At 45.8% G+C, this 19,453-nt stretch overlaps 1 protein-coding gene across 17 annotated transcripts in view; it reads left to right on the top strand.

Annotated features, from left to right (window-relative positions):
* Positions 1 to 19,453, top strand: part of SHISA6 (shisa family member 6) — a 210,347-nt gene that overhangs the window by 177,843 nt on the left and 13,051 nt on the right. For 10 of the 17 annotated variants that reach the window (XM_072112709.1, XM_072112706.1, XM_072112705.1 and 7 more), the window contains one exon: positions 14,173 to 14,235. The exons of the other annotated variants lie outside the window; for them this stretch is intronic. In XM_072112709.1, the coding sequence (XP_071968810.1) occupies positions 14,173 to 14,235 (63 nt within the window). The remainder of the gene's footprint in view (positions 1 to 14,172; positions 14,236 to 19,453) is intronic. 17 annotated transcript variants of the gene reach the window in all.

Below are 19,453 nucleotides of genomic sequence, written 5' to 3'. Positions count from 1 at the left end.
TCTGTGCTGCGTAAACTGTGTGCGTTATATAAATAAAGGAATTATTAACTATCCAGACCATCAGGTGGAGGTGCAGAGGGTCCTGCAAAGATCCAGACCATCAAGTGGAGATGCAGAGTGTCCTGTAGAGATCCATAGCATCAGGTGGATGCAGAGAGTGTCCTGTAGAGATGCAGACCATCAGTTGGAGATGTAGAGTGTCGTGTAGAGGTGTAGAGTGTCGTGTAGAGGTGTAGAGTGTCGTGTAGAGTGTCGTGTAGAGGTGTAGAGTGTCGTGTGGAGATGTAGAGTGTCGTGTAGAGGTGTAGAGTGTCGTGTAGAGGTGTAGAGTGTCGTGTGGAGATGTAGAGTGTCGTGTAGAGGTGTAGAGTGTCATGTAGAGTGTCGTGTGGAGATGTAGAGTGTCGTGTGGAGATGTAGAGTGTCGTGTAGAGGTGTAGAGTGTCGTGTGGAGATGTAGAGTGTCGTGTAGAGGTGTAGAGTGTCGTGTAGAGGTGTAGAGTGTCGTGTAGAGGTGTAGAGTGTCGTGTGGAGATGTAGAGTGTCGTGTGGAGATGTAGAGTGTCGTGTAGAGGTGTAGAGTGTCATGTAGAGTGTCGTGTGGAGATGTAGAGTGTCGTGTGGAGATGTAGAGTGTCGTGTAGAGGTGTAGAATGTCGTGTAGAGGTGTAGAGTGTCGTGTGGAGATGTAGAGTGTCGTGTGGAGATGTAGATTGTCGTGTAGAGGTGTAGAGTGTCGTGTGGAGATGTAGAGTGTCGTGTGGAGATGTAGAGTGTCGTGTAGAGGTGTAGAGTGTCGTGTAGAGGTGTAGAGTGTCGTGTAGAGGTGTAGAGTGTCGTGTGGAGATGTAGAGTGTTGTGTGGAGATGTAGAGTGTCGTGTGGAGGTGTAGAGTGTCGTGTGGAGATGTAGAGTGTTGTGTGGAGATGTAGAGTGTCGTGTAGAGCTGTAGAGTGTCCTGTAGAGATGCAGACCATCAGTTGGAGATGTAGAGTGTCCTGTTGTGATGCAGAGTGTTGTGTGGAGGCTCAGAATGTCCTATAGAGATGTGGAGTGTCGTGTAGAGGTGTAGAGTGTCGTGTAGAGGTGTAGAGTGTCGTGTAGAGGTGTAGAGTGTCGTGTAGAGTGTCGTCTAGAGGTGTAGAGTGTCATGTGGAGATGTAGAGTGTCGTGTAGAGGTGTAGAGTGTCGTGTGGAGATGTAGAGTGTCGTGTGGAGATGTAGAGTGTCGTGTAGAGGTGTAGAGTGTCATGTAGAGTGTCGTGTGGAGATGTAGAGTGTCGTGTGGAGATGTAGAGTGTCGTGTAGAGGTGTAGAATGTCGTGTAGAGGTGTAGAGTGTCGTGTGGAGATGTAGAGTGTCGTGTGGAGATGTAGAGTGTCGTGTGGAGATGTAGATTGTCGTGTAGAGGTGTAGAGTGTCGTGTGGAGATGTAAATTGTCGTGTAGAGGTGTAGAGTGTCGTGTAGAGGTGTAGAGTGTCGTGTAGAGGTGTAGAGTGTCGTGTAGAGGTGTCGAGTGCCGTGTAGAGATGTAGAGTGTCGTGTAGAGCTGTAGAGTGCCGTGTAGAGATGTAAAGTGCCGTGTAGAGGTGTAGAGTGTCGTATAGAGTTGTAGAGTGTCGTGTACAGTGTCGTGTAGAGCTGTAGAGTGTCGTGTAGAGATGTAGAGTGTCGTGTAGAGATGTAGAGTGTCGTGTAGAGGTGTAGAGTGTCGTGTAGAGTGTCGTGTAGAGATGTAGAATGTCGTGTAGAGATGTAGAGTGTCGTGTAGAGCTGTAGAGTGTCCTGTAGAGATGCAGACCATCAGTTGGAGATGTAGAGTGTCCTGTTGTGATGCAGAGTGTTGTGTGGAGGCTCAGAATGTCCTATAGAGATGTAGAGTGTCGTGTGGAGTGTGCAGTTTCCTGTACAGATTTAGGCTACATTCACACGGCCATATGTAGGACGTATATATCTGCCATATATACGTCCCCCATAGATGGCAATGGACGCGCAGCGCCGTACTATGGTGCCATGCGCAATGTTTCTCTATGGAGAGGGGTGGCCAACACACACATACATATATATATATATTTGAATACTTGCCTATACACACACATACATGCCTAGATCTGCTCCTGTGTCACTGCCTATACTAGAGGCCTCTTAGTGAGACCGCCCCAGCACATTGGGGCCACGATGGGCGCCAGTGCCAGGCTCAGGTTCCAAGATGACATTTTAACACTTTACAGTCCAGACAAGGTGGTGAGCGGTGACAGATCAGTAACGGACGTTGGGTCTGCGTCTTGGCTTGGTGCTCAGTACCTGTCTTCTGCCTAAAAGCCCAGTGTAAATGATGGCAGCTCTGCAGAGTGAGGCTTGTGTTTCCTAATGTGTTATGGGAAATTTCCAACTTTTATGAATCATTCACTTTTAAACTCTTATGTTAATAATCCCTAAAATAATCCGGGAACATAATGTAACGCGAGGAGCGACTCCCAGCGATACAATGTAACCCCTGCCAGATTCTATAATGAGATGAGTCTCGTCCAATTACTCATTTCAAGTGTTCTGGAAAATAAATGAAACTCGATATATCAATGAGTTATTGCTGCCAGCCGAAACGTCTGCTGCCGGAATCAAATTGTACAGGTTATGCGATCAACCCGGAGTATTTCTGCCCGTACCGGATGCCTCCATAAAGCGTCTAATAGATGGATCAGGTTCCATTCTCAAATTGAATCACTTGCTGTTCGTATAATAGCTTTTCCTAAATTTTATTAATTTTTTAGCAACAATGTATCCACAGTGATACACTCACCATGGACAGCAAAGCCATAATTATATACAGGCGGTCCCCTTCTTAAGGACACCCAATTTACAGACGACCACTAGTTCCAGAGGGACCTTGCTGCCCCTGTGTCCTCTGGGGAAGTCTCTGGATGCTTTACTTTAGTCCCAGGCTGTTATGATCAGACGTAAGGTGTCTGTAATGAAGCTTTATTGATAATAATTGTTCCCTAAAATTTAAACATTTTGTCTACAGCTACAATTATGAAATATACCTGTTCCGACTTACATACAAATTCAACTTAAGTACAAACCTAATGCACCTATCTTGTACATAACCAGGAGACTGTCTGTATGATCCTCCTTATCTTTCCATATAACAGATAAAAATTTTGGTAAATTTTCCCAACTTTGGGAAAAGATTTCAAAAGAAATAATTAAAATTGATGGTTCAACCCACCGCAGATTACTGAGACTTTCTCCTTCCTCTTTGCCTTGTCGGTTATGTTGCTGATGGTGGAGGATGGAATTTGGATAATATCAATGACTTGGGTGATTATTCTCCTTTTACTCATTCTCAAAGTATTTCTGTCCAGGTCAATTAAATAATTAAGTAACAGTTCTATATGGATTGGGAAAGAATCTAAAAATGGACACAAAATATACTTAACCATTGCACGTAAAAGCTAGAAATCTGGTAAATTTTAACAATTTTGTAAACTTTTTGAACACAAATGTGTCGAAGTTAGGGATGAGCTCAACCATTTAAGTTTGGTTCCAGCCGAGTTCGAATCTGAAAGTTCTGTTCGGATCAGGTTTGGGTACTGGTAACCCACTGGCGCCACTGAAATGCCATTTTCCCGATGATGTTACGGGGAGCCACGCTCCTAGAATAACGGGCCGCGCACTTTCCTTGCACTCTTCACCTGCTTGGCGGTTACACTCCCAATAATGGAGGGTAATACTTAGATGAGTTGGTCATATTATTAAAATCCTGTCGCCGTGAAGTTTTTCTGCCCGTCCTAGATGGTTCAGTACTTTCTAATATGTGAATGGGGTGTCATCCTGTAAATGACTTCCAGACTTCTGACCATATTGTCTACTTTACCTGTCAATGTAACAGCTAAAAAAATTTCTTTTACATATAAGAAAAATGGAGTCCACGAAAAACTTGGTAAATTTTTCCAATTTTCATAAAGTTTTGAATAGAATTTCCTCCACAGTGATGGCTATGCTCTCCATGGCTTCAGCTCACCCCTTCTCCAATGATTATCATCCTTCGCCTTCTTCGTCCGGTGATGATTGGGTTTGGGATGATGTTGGGATTATCCTCCCCCGTGCCCTTCATTTCACTTTGGAAGACTGAAACTAATAAGTTAAGACAAAGAAACTTGATATCTCTTGTGAAAGTTTTTTAAAAATTTATTTTAGCATCATTGGAACTCTTCGACAACGAAAGCAGTAATCGTTCTATATTGGAAAATCTTCTAACGAGATTTACATTGTGGCCAATTTGTAGAACTCTCAGAATTGCTGATGTGCTGTAAATTCTGGGTTAAACAGTGTGTAGGAGGCAAAATACAATATAACCGCTCTCCATGAGAAAGCCCCATGGACCTAGAAGTAGTTCAAAGTCTATCAATGTTGAGACACGGGAAATTAAGAATTTAAGCTGTAACTTATTAGACAGGCTTAATTTAGAAGGGAGATGACATTGAGGGTGACGGCAAAATCAGATGAAATTAGATGGAAGTCAATATGAGGGTGTTCAAGTACAGTAAAGGGAAGAGGCAAGAAAACCAGAGATGGGTGGATACGGTCTACGGCGTTTTAGGAGAAGTACGAGAACCATTGGTCTTCGAGACCCTTGACCGTAATTCAAAACCTTCATCAGGTCCTTCTAACCATAGGGTGGCCCACAATCATGAGATATAACTCAGCAATATAGAACAAAAATAGCTATCGACCAACCATTTACGACAACAATTCCCCCAACGTTGAGTAAAGCAGTCGAGTTGGGATGTCCTTCTAAAGGTCCAATCATGAATCAGACCAGGATCATAGAACTTAAAGGATCCAGTCCAGATGTCTTGTCATGACAAAGTTGTAGCTGGTCTTTAGCTGGTTTCGTAATGAAAGTTTTTTTTACCTTTTTGCTCGATGTGTCCTTCTCTTTCTTTGGCTTTTTTGTGTAGAGAAGTCTACGTAGCCAATGCATTCCCACAACCTGAGTTTCTTCAGAAATGTTTGGGTGAGGGAGACACTTGACTATAGGTAAAGCCTGTCGCTACTTCTGTCGAATTAAGGTAAAGCTTCTTTGGTAAATACAACATAAGAAGACCTTTTTTTTTTGATGGTTTATGTAAATAACAAAATATCTGGTAAAAACGGTATCTGAAGTTTTTTTGAATTGTCTGTGTCGGCGATATGGGCAATGCCATAGAATCTTACGTGGCAACATTCGATACTTTCGAGGAACATATCTAAAAAAAACTAAATGTCACGACTTCGAATCAACATTGAGAATTGTAAAATTCTGCAAATGTTGTGTCTACCGATACGTGGAGCACTTCAGGAGGCAGACTACAAGTCCTATGCTGCCCACGCCTTACAGGGGAAAAATAACAAATTCTTGCGCACCACAAGAACTTGTGATTATCCTGCGTGCCATATAGGCTTGGAGGGGGAGTAAATGGGTGTAGCTGGTGGCGGAGTGGGTGGACAGGGCCCCAGCCAGGGTGAGGCTAAGCCTCATGATGTATCCACCATGCTGGAGGGGGCCGGGTCTTAATCATACGTATTATAAATCTCCCCCATAATGGAGCACATTTAGCAAGACCAGTGCAGTGTCTACTATGTGCAGTGTCCTGTGTAGTATGCAGGGGGTGCCAGATTCAGGATTTCTCTCGCACGTTCTGCATGGATCTGGCGCCCCCTGCACTGCTCCGGCATAGTGCACCCTTCAGTACAGAAGCTCGGCACAAAAGGGTCACGTGCGGACACAAAGGGTCACAGAGAGGACAGAAGGGACACTTCTTATACCTGTGCAAAGTCCGTAAGAAAACTGGCGCACTTGTTTGCCTCAATAATGTGTATATTTCTGTGAAATATTTGATTTGAAAAATATTGTGAGTTGTGGGGTCTGGATTAGGGTAGAGTGGACCGGAACCGCAACTCTCATGTCAATGCCATGGTATATTGTGGGTTCATGTTTCCAATGTTAGTGTTCGGTGTGTTTGGGCTCACCCTACCAGTAATCGTGACCGGTACTGGCACTGATCGCAGGTGTTACCCCTTTAACCTTCGCACCCTGTTATGTTATCAGAGAGCAACAGTCCTAGAAGTAATGGTGGTGAAAATGGCGGCAGCATTTAGAGGGGGAGCACCCAAGATCAGTTCGAGCATCGATAGTAGGTGTTACCAGTCGGCGCTCCTATTATGGTTCCAACTTGTCGAGTCCACTCATCCCTAGTCAGGATGATACTTCACAATTAAGATTTATTATCTTTTAGTTTGTCTAATGTGGAAATCAGAGGTTTGAGGGGAAAAAAATTAATGATGTCATCCGCCGTACACTGAGCCCCTACCGGTGACTAGAATTGCTCTGTGATGTAGCCGACCTGATGTGTCACTCAATTGACTCGGGATAATTTAGAAGGTTATTACATGGGCCGCTGTTTTTTAACCTCTTAACCTCATACGGCATCTACACTTTAGCTTAAGGAACCACCAGGTCGCTACCTCTTGGACTAGTTCAGTAGAGATAACCCAGGCAGGTTGACATTTGCAAAGCAACAAATGGCCAGGCAGAGTGGTCAGTGGACAAGCCAAGGTCAGGCAGGCAGAGCACACGTAAAATGGGTGGGTAGTACAGAGTCCATATGGTAATTTGGGAGAAGTCAGAGCAGGGGAGTCAATACAGTGACTTCTCTGAGGTCAGGACAGGCTCAGAGTTGGATAAACAGTAATATGAACAAACTATAGGAGACAGTTTTGCAGGACATCAGGTAACCTATTGCTCATGTAACTGCCAGTGGTGCCTGAGCATTGGGGTTACGAAGTACAAGTTTTATATCCACATGTCAAAAATACAATCTGATTGGTTGCTCTCATGTGGAAATCTTGTTAATTATTCTCTTGTAGAATCTAATTATTAGCTGTCCTCTGCCACCTGATTGGCTACTGGTTACTATCCAATGGAATCTTATAGCGTAACACTATTGAATGGCCACTCTACAATGGAATCTTATTGGTTACTGTCCTGCAGATTCTGATTGGTAATTCTTTAATAAAATCTGTATGTTTACATCACCAAAGAATCTGCTTAATATCCTGTGGAATTTAATTAATTATTAGCTGTGCAATTTGATTGGCTACTATTCTATGGTATCCACCTGACAAGTATCCTGTGCAATCTGATTGGTTACCTCCCACTGGAATGTTATTAGTTACTATTTTACAGATTGGTTACTATTGTATAGGAATCTGATTGGTTTCTTTTGTATTGCAATCTGATTGGTTACTATTGTATCAGAATCTGATTGGTTTCTATTGTATTGGAATCTGATTGGTTACAATTGTATCAGAATCTTATTGGTTTCTATTGTATTGGAATCTGATTGGTTAGGATATCCCATTTCTGCACTTTTCAGGCATCTTTGTGACTTTTCTTGTGATTCTGCGCTGCCGATGCCATTTTGTACGCATTTGTTGCACATTTCCCCCATAATCCCATTAATGTGATTTGTCGCATTGTCTCAGCGCAGATAAGCCCCTCGTTAATCCAAACACTATCGATTTCACCAATTAATGTTGCGTGGCCTCATCGACGTGGCCCCTGCATCTCATCTACACTGAATACATTTTATGGGATTATTGTAGGATAATAATAGGATGTAAGAGGCTTAACCCGGATTTATCTGGGACAGGGAACGTAAAAGGTTTATGGCGCCACGTAACCGCTAAACCAGGCAGTGGGCTTTTACGTGCACTATGGGTCTTAAAGGGCCAGGCGCAGGTTTACAGATCGCAGGGGGTTAATAAATCCTGATGATTCATGAATATTGTATAGGTATGAACAGAGCTGCAATACAGGCACAAACCATAGTCCGGTGTGGAAAAGAAATAAGCCATGTTTTTCAACCTCAAGACAACCCCTTTATGCAAAGTTAGAAAAGATACAGTGCTCCACACCTGCCCACAGGTTTATGTGACTCCACCTACCTGTAGTAACTCCACCAGCAGAATAGTGAGTGCAGCTCTGGAGCTCGTTTGCTCGTTAGGAGTGTGAGTTGCTGTGTGCTGCTGCTCTGAGCTCCAGGCAAGTTCCATCTCCACCTGGGGCCTGCTCTCTCCCTTCCCAGGGAGGGGGTGGGTTTCCAGGCATGAGCCAGAGCGGCAAGCCCCAGGCTCCTGCTTCCCGGGCCAGGTCGGCGGGAGGCAGGAGAGGACAGCTACCGGCCAGCGCTATGGAGGACTCAGGGTGAGAGGTTCCCCCAGGAGTCGCAGCAATGTGGCTCCTACTCCCTGAGTCTAGTGTAAAGAGGCAAACCCAGAAGCCGGACATCCATGATGGTGCGGGTGAGAGCGGTCCTTCCGGGGCTGGAGCCATGAAGCGGAGTGCTCACAGAGGTAAGGCTGACCATGCGGGGTGAAGCTTAGCGGTGCAGGGGCCCCGGGAGTCCTTGTCCACCTATGCCTCCCGGGTCCAGAGCCACCTCTGTGAGTATGAAGAGGCGACTAAGACCATCAGGAGGCTTCAGGAGGAGCTGCGATGTGCCCGCGCCAGGGTGAACACAGCGCCAAAGAAGTGCAAGGCAGAGGTTAAAGGAGAGATTAATAGCCTGAAAGCTGAGATCGATAAGCTGATGAAAAGAAAGACCTTTATTTGTGAGAACAGCGGGCCGTTTAAAGAAAAACTGTTAAATGACGACAGATTTGCAGACATGGCTGATAACAGAGAGCAAAGGCTGATGGGGTTGCAGCCGGCTGCTCGAGTCCCCAGTGCGCATGGAGAACTTGGAGAAGGGATGAGCTCCCAGAGGAAGCCGCCCTGTAACCCCCTCCCTGTAACCCCCCCCCGGGCAAAGCGCAAGGTCAGCTCACTGTGCAAGCCCTGCTACCCAAACCCCCCCCGAGTTCTGCTGTGGACCCGGTGCAAAGGTGCAGGGAGATTACAGGTGTGACATCTGATGTGGCGATGGGCTCCGTCTCTGTTTGTGGTAACAGTGGGGGAGCAGGGGAGGCATCGGCCGCAAGGCCGGACAGGCAGGGCGGCTCGTACGTGGCGATATCATCAAAATCCAGTGCTGCGGTGCGTCCCCCGGTGGGAGGGGGGGATAGCCCAGCACTGGTGGCAGCTTCCGGTGCCTCGGCGCCTCTTCATGCTGTTGCCGCTGATCACCCAGTTGAGGGGCGGCAGCAGTGTGGAGGGGTCGCTGAGGCTGAGGGCTCCGGACCTCCCAAACAGAAAGTGTTCTGTGTCGGTGTTGGGGATAATGCGAATTCTGTGCAGACTGGAGATCAGCGGCGATTGTTTCCAAGCCCCAGAAAAAGTAAAATAACATCTGCTACCGATGATGCGGAGGGCACAAGTGTGACAAGAGTTGTGGTCCCCTCTGGGCGATGCTCTGCGGGGGAACCCCCGTCCCTTGTGCCTGAAGATGCGGAGGTGGTCATGTCCCCTGATGTTGTTGCTGGTCCAGCCAGTGTGAGTGGTGTCAGTAATGTTGTGGTGGATAATGTGAGTGGAGTGAGTGTTGCAGAATCTTTGCCAGCTTTGGGGGTGGGTGATGGAGTGACTGGTGGTGTGAGTGGCGCGGCTGAGAGTAACATGGAGGTGGGTGGTGTAAATGTGGTGGGTGCAGGGCTTGGTCCGGTTGCTCCCCCAGTGGCGGCCCCTATTAAGAGCTATGCCAGTGTCGCTGCTGGGGGAAGTGGGGTTCCATCATCCTCGTCTCTGGGCTCTGGGGACGGCTTTTTGCAACGGCGCCTCCTGCAGGCCTTACAGAAGGGAGAAAGGACGATAAATGTAGCGGGCAGGAGGTTGATTTGTCGTTTTGGATAGAGAGGCACGGCCTGTCTGCCTTCCGAGAGCAAAGAGGCAGGGAGACATCATGGACGCTCCCGACAACCGAGCCGGGTGGTAACCGTAGGAATGTGGTGCGTCTTCGGTGGCGTGGCAGTGATGTGTGTCCCCCTCGGGCACGGGTAGTTGAGCTGCTGCTGAAGATGGACTTCAAGGCGGCTGACATCTTTGCCTTGATCCATCCCTATGGTACATCTGAGTTTGATATTCGCTTTGTTCGGCCGGAGGGGCTTGAGCTCTTCTGGTCCAACTATGAGCTGAGATACAACGAGCCCGAGTGGCGGGACTTTGCTGTGCAAGCAGTGTCCCGCCAGAGCGAACTCAAGAAAGTGACCGTTCTTACCCGTAACTAATCATTATCTTGCTTTGACATCATGACCTGGATGAATAGTTATGGAGAGGTACTGGGAGTACCCGAGAAAAATCGTGATGAGTATGGTATCTGGTCAGGGGCCTGGACCTTCATGGGGAAGTTGAGGTGTTCAGGTAACTCAGTCGCCCACATCCCTTCATCAGCCTTCCTGGGGAGGGATCGGATCTTCTCAGGTCGGGAGGATACAGTTGTGTTTTGACTACTGCCATTCTTAGAAGCTTAGATGATGGAGATAATGTGGGATAATCCATGAGGTTTGGGAATAGCTGGAGGCTTGTGATGTTAGACGCTCCTCCTCTGTGCACGGAGCGGTCATGCTGCTGCCTTTATCTCATTGTGTCCACATTTATCTCTGAATTTCCACCACTATTGGGGAGATAACGGTGTGAAGACTCCCTGTCGCTAGTTTATTATTTCAGATGCTATAGAAAAGATGCGGGTTATAAATGTACGCGACTTCTTAAAGATAAGGATTTCTGGGGTGAGGTGGGAAGGAAGGCTACATTACACAGCGAGAAGAGCAGCACAGAGTATTTCAGGAGAGGAGCTGATCATGTGGGGGTATAGACTGAGAGTTACACAGTGGGGGAGCAGCTCCCAGCAGCACAGAGTATTTCAGGAGAGGAGTTATGTAGGGGTATGATCGGAGGGTAGGGCACAGTGTTCCAGTGCAGACATCAGTAAATGAACAATCCTGCGCCCTCCTCCGCCTCCGCTCATAAATCCCTCGCGTGGATGACAGCGCTGAGCGATGGCGTCCGTAAGACACAGAACATTGCGACGCATTCCCAGATCATAACTTCAGTAAACAAGGCTGGGAGCTGCGAGAGGGTTTAATCACGGTGACAGAATTATCCCCGGAGATCGGGAGACGCCGGAGAACATTCATTAGCGGATACATCAAGGTCTTCTCCACGACTGTCTCACATGGATGGATGAGCGGAGCCGGATGCTGATGAGATACTGGAGGAGCGCAGCGGCTCTCCCACCGGATAGACATCCACATGTGCACATGGGACTGTGACTACGTCTGCGTCGCATCATCCTGGACTGTCAATGGTAGAAATGGGTCGGAGTAGGTTGGTGCCTCATGTACCCAATTTCTATATTGTCCTAATAATCTCACCTACATACAGAATCATTCACTCTTTTTGAGCTCATTGGTGCAAGATTTGGAAAAATGGGAGGAGTTTGTGTAAAGTGGGTGGAGTCTGGTTGTATCGGGTGTTTATCGTTTAGGAAATATAATACAGATCTTATGTAGGTCTACACCTCGTCCTGCACCGTCTGTGACTAGAAACCTGGAGTTATTCATGGAATGACAGCAAGCAGAGATTGAGGAATTGAAGCTCAAAGCCTACATTTCTAGGGTAATCCTGAAGTAGCGGTGACATTTGGGGATATGTTACAAAAGACCCTGCAAAATGTGGTGTAGAAAGAGACCAGCTGTATCCTCCACCCGACCTCAGCCTCTAACCCTCAGTATAACCTTCTTCTCTCCCTTATCCCCAACCCTGAACCATAAGCCTAACCCCACATTCAGTCTTAAACCACACCCTTACCCTTACTCCAACCTTAGACCTCACATTAACCTCAGACTTGATCCTTATGCTACCTCGACCCCAACCTTACCCTTACCCCAACCTTAACCTAGCCTTCACCCCAAATGTAATATTCGCAATAACCATAACCTTAACCTCAATTCCAACCTTTGCCCCCACATTTTCCTTAATCCTTACTCTAACCTTAACCCCAGACCTCAAACTAGCCTCCACCCTAACCTCAACCCCAAACTTAACTCCATCCAGTCACAGCCTGAAATTTAATCTTCAGAATATCTTACACTTTAGCCTCCAACTTAATCCCCAGAGTAACCTCAACCCCAACCTGAACCATCATAGCGAGCACAGCCCTAACCTTAACCCTCACAATAAAATCAGTCACGTGTACTGAACCTTAACCCTCACACTTACCTTAACCCCGACCTTTACCTTCGCACTAACCTCACAACCGACCTTACTCTGACCTTCACTTTCACACTAACCTCAACTGTGACCTTAATCTTCACACTTACCTTAACCCTGACCTTTACCTTCGCACTAACGTCTCAACTGACCTTAACGCTCAGTTACCTCAACTCTGACCTTCACTTTCACACTAACCTCAACTGTGACCTTAGTCTTCACACTCAACTCATCCCTGACCTTAACCTTCACCCTAACGTCAACTCAATCTTAACTCCCACAATAATCTTAATCCTCACTCTACCATCTGTAAAAGGTTACATCTATTACCCGTGAGAATTTCCTAAGACCCCCCTATCGGCTAATGGAGACGGTGGGACCCGCTCTTTGTACTAAAAGCCTCTTCCTCCGACATGAAAGGTCATATTTGCATTCCGGAGCTCAATCGGTTCATTTGTACAGTGCACAGATCATAATTCATTACCGCGTACAACGTAAATATTCCAATAATCCTTTGTCAAATCGGGTGACAGATAAGGTGAGCGGCGCCGTATCTCCCCGTAATGAATGACTCAAGCCCCCGATCCCTGCAGTTCTCGGGGGAAGCTCCTTCCCCCTAAAATTATAGGCCTGCAGGTTGTAATTCACTCACACAATGGCAATTAGTATCTACATTTCCTCCTGTGTCTTCTGTGCCAAGGAAGAAGAGATGATATTTATGTTGGATTCTTAATTATTGCCTCTTAACGAAGCAATAAAACTGATTAGAGGGAAAGGATGGCCATATTCCAGATGTCTCGGTCTATAGGATGTCTTGGTGGCCTCGGTGATAGGATTAGCTTCAAGGTCAAATAGGATGTCACATTCACCTAATTCTGGACTGTGCCCTTCCTCTGATCATTTATGGGCGTTAACATTTTCCTTCATACCCTGATATCTGATTGGCCAGTCTCATAGTATCCAGGGGCAAGCCCCGTGAACAAGTGGTGTCCATTTGACCATTTTGGTCCATTTTGGTGTCCAAAATTTGTCCATTCAAATTTTTTTATGAGGAAAAACGAGGGATGGCAAAGATTGGTCAAGAAATGTTGGTGGAGAACTAAATTCGAGACTTCATTAAGGTTAAAGAGATTTTCCAGAAGCACACAAGGAAGCAAAGGCAGATTGTTGGGTTTGGGGAATGGATCTTCTCAGTTGAGAAGCCCAATTGTTTTCTCTTTAAGGGTCCAAGCCATATGCGTAGCCCCTCTGTCTATCATCAATTCCTACAAGATAAAAACAAATTAAAGATAGTCATAAAAATTGGATTATTCTTCACCAAGCCTGCTGATTCGGGCAGGGACAATCGACCACATGATGCTAGGGAGAGTCCACCCCAACGGCAGATCTAAGAGATGTCGACGAGAGTCCAGTCCTCAGCTGCAGTATCTGATGACTATGTTTAGCTAGACTGATCTGTTTCGGTCTTGTAGACTTCATCAGGGCAGATTAGGGCAGGAATGTTAAGCGATGGACGCCATGTACTTTGATGAAGGGAACCTGGTTTAGATGATTGATTTGATTGAAGGTGTCAAGTCTACGGGAGGTCTAAAACATTTTCTAATTAGTGAGATTACATTTTGTTCATTCTACATTCTTCAGGAGGTGAGGATAACTTTGTAAAGGTCTATCAGATATTTAATATCTGTCGGAGTTTCCCACTAAATGCTTTAGTGTTTTTAAAAAAAAAGCTAAAAATACCATAACGATAGTTAATACTTCAGCCAGTGTTACCACAAACATTTTGGAAACTTTGGAGACTTATTAGCCTTTTTACCCCTGTCCAGAGCTGAAGATGTCAAACCAACCCACTGGCCCAAAAAACGGGCTCACAAGTAACTGTAGGGAATGACGACCTTCACGACATCTAACCATCATCAACATCATCATCCAAAAATAAGATGTTTTTTTTTATAGACCACATTCTATTTTCTTTTAGGAGACCATCAGCAAAATTATAATCACCTCGTGCTCAATAACGCCTCCCAGACACCCACAAACGGTAAGACGTTCTCCAGGTTTTCAGAACCTCGGAATATCATGAGGGTCTATAGAACTTCTCTAGCCGTGATCCCTGGAATGATAACATCTACACGTAACATCATTAGGCTTTGAGAGCCCCAGTGGCCACTTTGTAACTCAAGTAAAGTTGTTGGGGAGGCATAGTGCCCTAATAAAATGATAATAATCGGAATCGGATAGACCATTCAATGATTATAGACTGAAAGCTCTTCCACCGTTACGTCTACATTTGTCCTGCATTGTATTATTGTATTCCACTTTGTTTATTGTATGTTTTTGTCGTAAAATGTGTTACCCCTGATTTTTTGACAACTACCATGGATGGTAATGAGGAAACTTTACTGAACTTCACTTCTAACCGGCCTAGTCTTTGGGACATGACAGGACACCATTACAATTCTTTGGACAAATCGTGGACTCCACAGGCTAGGCAGGCAAAAGGGATGATAAAAGAGCAACCTGTATACATATTTTTAGTATTACACATGGAATCAGGCAGAAATTAGCCATCGGTCACTGACGTTCTATACCTGAAGCATTATCCATTTCTACAACTCATAGGAGGCAAAGAAGAGGCTCCAGCAAAAGAGATCAACCGATAGAAGTGGCCGAATCAGTTCAACGCTGGAAGATCTATGAGCGAGATTGAGGGAGTTCTTACAGATTTCTCATAGACATGGCCCAAGGGGTGGAATTGCCCATGGGGGAAGGTCAAATATCTTCCAAGTTAACTTGGGGCCATCTTCAACTTGTGCCGAGAAATAGACTCCTCTTGTCTACCACTGAGAGAACCCTTCTAGCCTAAACATCTCAGGAAGTTTCGAGTTGCACCATAGTAGTTATGAAGTACTGTGGCTGGAAATATTAAGTAGGTCTTTCAATTAGCCTCAAACCTTTATCAAGAGGACCACTGTTGGATATCTTATCCACCTGTTCCAACAACTCCTTCATGCTGAATGTTAGTCTTCCATTAGGCCCTTACTGCTCACATTCCTTTCCCCAACCTTTCATTTGCTGAGCCTTTGCTGCTAAGACGTCTACCTAGACATTAGCTATGGCCAGACCTTCTTTAGTTTTAGCCCTCTGGAGGGTCTTGAGCATAATCCTTCTTCCAAAACAATTCACAGAACACCATTCAACACCGGTCATTGACTTTATCCCTGAAACTTGCTAGTAGAAGAGTTATAATCTCTACCACAAATCTTGAGGTACAGGAGATACCCTTATCCCCAAACATTTATATCTATGGACAATACAAAGGGACATGTTGTGTAAAGAAGAGTTTGGGGCCAGATCTGTCAACATGCGTAGCACTGATCAGTCCCAAAGTTCTTAATCAGATCCTTTACAGAACCAACAGAATCACCTGTTTGACATCAACCAAATACAGTAACACTTCATCTGTCTACAGAGACCATCTCTTCCACGATATCTGTAAGGAAGTCCTTAATAAGTGGAAAGGTTCGTATCAGGCAGGCAAGTGGCTCCATGACAATCACAATGAGGGGAGACAAACTACAACTATGACATGTACCTCTCCTCAATGTGAACAAAGATGAGGGGTCCCCATTGGCCCCAATCCTAGAGCAGGATTGGATATACAGGAGTTTCCTCCATGCCATTTGGCACATAACCGTCCACATGTAATCCCACCCTGTAGCTTCAGGTAATGTTAATAGAAGGAGTTCAGTCCCGAATTAAGGGGGATCGATCCTCGTGGATTAAGATGGACGCTACTGGTAAACACCTTTAGCATCAGTTTAATATCAAGGGGCAATAAGGATATAGGGTGATAAGACCTTGGGGCAACAATATAGAAGTTCTCAGAATCAGTAATATTCATTGGACGTCCAAACTCTATGAAGGGTTTGGACATTGTCCTCCATAGCAGGCCACCGATTTAAATGTTCTCCCATGTGGATTATACGTAAAGAGATTAATTCTACCCCATACAAAACAAAACCCACAAAAAGCATAAGGGGATTGTTGTAGAAAAAAAAGTCAGATTGAACATAAGTGAGGTCCTTGATGTAGGCACCTCACAGGTCGTCCACCTCATGAATTGAAAAATAATAGACCATTAGGTTTTGGGCACCAACCCAGAAACATTATGTGGCCTCCTACGATGTCCTACCTTCCTGTGCAACGCAAAGGGTAAAGGTTTACATTGGGCTCTGCCCAAGACACAGTGTAAGGAAGCCAAGCTGCAGGACCTACCCCGGTCCGGAGGCTGATGTACTTCCCAAGACACAGTGTAAGGAAGCCAAGCTGCAGGACCTATCCCGGTCCATAGGCCGATGTACTTCCCAAGACACTGTGTAAGGAAGCCAAGCTGCAGGACCTATCCCGGTCCGTAGGCCGATGTACATCCCAAGACGCAGTGTAAGGAATCCAAGCTGCAGGACCTATCCCGGCCAGTAGGCCGATGTACTTACCAGGACACAGTGTAAGGAAGCCAAGCTGCAGGACCTATTCCGGTCCATAGGCCGATGTACTTCCCAAGACACAGTGTAAGGAGTCCAAGCTGCAGGACCTATCCCGGTCCGTAGGCCGATGTACTACCCAAGACACAGTGTAAGGAGTCCAAGCTGCAGGACCTATCCCGGCCCGTAGGCCCATGTACTTCCCAAGACACAGTGTAAGAAGTCCAAGCTGCAGGACCTATCCCGGCCTTTAAGCTGATATACTTCCCAAGACACAGTGTAAGGAAGCCAAGCTGCAGGACCTATCCCGGTCCGTAGGCCGATGTACTTCCCAAGACACAGTGTAAGGAAGCCAAGCTGCAGGATCTATCCCAGCCCGCAGGCCGATGTACTTCCCAAGACACAGTGTAAGGAGTCCAAGCTTCAGGACCTGTCCTGGCCCAGAGGGCGATGTACTTCCCAGGACACAGTGTAAGGAGTCCAAGCTTCAGGACCTGTCCTGGCCCGGAGGCTGATGTACTTCCCAAGACACAGTGTAAGGAGTCCAAGCTGCAGGACCTGTCCAGGCCCGGAGGCTGATGTACTTCCCAAGACACAGTGTAAGGAAGCCAAGCTGCAGGACCTATGCCGGCCCGTAGGCCGATGTACTACCCAACATACAGTGTAAGGAGTCCAAGCTTCAGGACCTGTCCTGGCCCAGAGGGCGATGTACTTCCCAAGACACAGTGTAAGGAAGCCAAGCTGCAGGACCTGTCCTGGCCCAGAGGGCGATGTACTTCCCAAGACACAGTGTAAGGAGTCCAAGCTTCAGGATCTGTCCTGGCCCGGAGGCTGATGTGCTATTGAAATGTTTTTTCTAGTTGTGAACATTGTTGGCCCATCTTTCCATTAGGCCAGTGGTATGAGATTGATGGTTCCCAGGGAATAGATTATTTATAGGACTCTCCATCCACATTCTGTATGGCGTGGGCCACGTTCATTCTGTGCTGGAGTGCAGTTTCGCATGAGGGAAGCGCGATCCGGGCCGAGTCCATAGAATTCCCGGAGATTTCTATTTGTAGTTCAGACAATTAAAGAAAAGCGCGGCTGATTGACAGTGACCCGAGCGCTGCCGGGATCCGAGGCCGCTGCACAACATACATCTCCCGCTGGGGAGTTTGCTCTTGAAACATATGTAAATGAAGCTGAAAGCCTCCAAAGTGCTCGTATGTGTGACTGATGGCAAAACTAACAAACACCGCGACTCCCAAATCAGAGTTATGTTCAGAATGACAATTGCTGAGATGTTCCCCGAACTGATTACATAATGTCAGAGGATGTTAACATATGTATAATCATACAGGAGATGCCCAGGTTATACCGGCTGTACATATATCACTATATACAGGAGATCCCCAGGTTATACCGGCTGTACATATATCATTATATACAGGAGATCCCCAGGTTATACCGGCTGTACATATACCATTATATACAGGAGATCCCCAGGTTATACCGGCTGTACATATATCATTATATACAGGAGATCCCCAGGTTATACCGGCTGTACATATATCACTATATACAGGAGATCCCCAGGTTATACCGGCTGTACATATATCATTATATACAGGAGATCCCCAGGTTATACCGGCTGTACATATATCATTATATACAGGAGATCCCCAGGTTATACCGGCTGTACATATATCATTATATACAGGAGATCCCCAGGTTATACCGGCTGTACATATATCATTATATACAGGAGATCCCCAGGTTATACCGGCTGTACATATATCACTATATACAGGAGATCCCCAGGTTATACCGGCTGTACATATATCATTATATACAGAGATCCCCAGGTTATACCGGCTGTACATATATCATTATATACAGGAGATCCCCAGGTTATACCGGCTGTACATATATCATTATATACAGGAGATCCCCAGGTTATACCAGCTGTATATATATCATTATATACAGGAGATCCCCAGGTTATACCGGCTGTACATATATCGTTATATACAGGAGATCCCCAGGTTATACCAGCTGTACATATATCATTACATACAGGAGATCCCCAGGTTATACCAGCTGTATATATATCATTATATACAGGAGATCCCCAGGTTATACCGGCTGTACATATATCATTATATACAGGAGATCCCCAGGTTATACCGGCTGTACATATATCATTATATGCAGGAGATCCCCAGGTTATACCGGCTGTACATATATCATTATATACAGGAGATCCCCAGGTTATACCAGCTGTACATATATCATTATATACAGGAGATCCCCAGGTTATACCAGCTGTACATATATCATTACATACAGGAGATCCCCAGGTTATACCAGCTGTACATATATCATTATATACAGGAGATCCCCAGGTTATACCGGCTGTACATATATATCATTATATACAGGAGATCCCCAGGTTATACCGGCTGTACATATATCATTATATACAGGAGATCCCCAGGTTATACCGGCCGTACATATATCATTATATACAGGAGATCCCCAGGTTATACCAGTTGTACATATATCATTATATACAGGAGATCCCCAGGTTATACCGGCTGTACATATATCATTATATACAGGAGATCCCCAGGTTATACCGGCTGTACATATATCATTATATACAGGAGATCCCCAGGTTATAGCGGCTGTACATATATCATTATATACAGGAGATCCCCAGGTTATACCGGCTGTACATATATCATTATATACAGGGGATCCCCAGGTTATACCGGCTGTACATATATCATT

This window comes from Engystomops pustulosus, chromosome 6, assembly GCF_040894005.1.
Source record: "Engystomops pustulosus chromosome 6, aEngPut4.maternal, whole genome shotgun sequence".
Lineage (NCBI taxonomy): Eukaryota > Metazoa > Chordata > Amphibia > Anura > Leptodactylidae > Engystomops > Engystomops pustulosus.
This window is presented reverse-complemented; position numbering and strand designations above follow the sequence as displayed.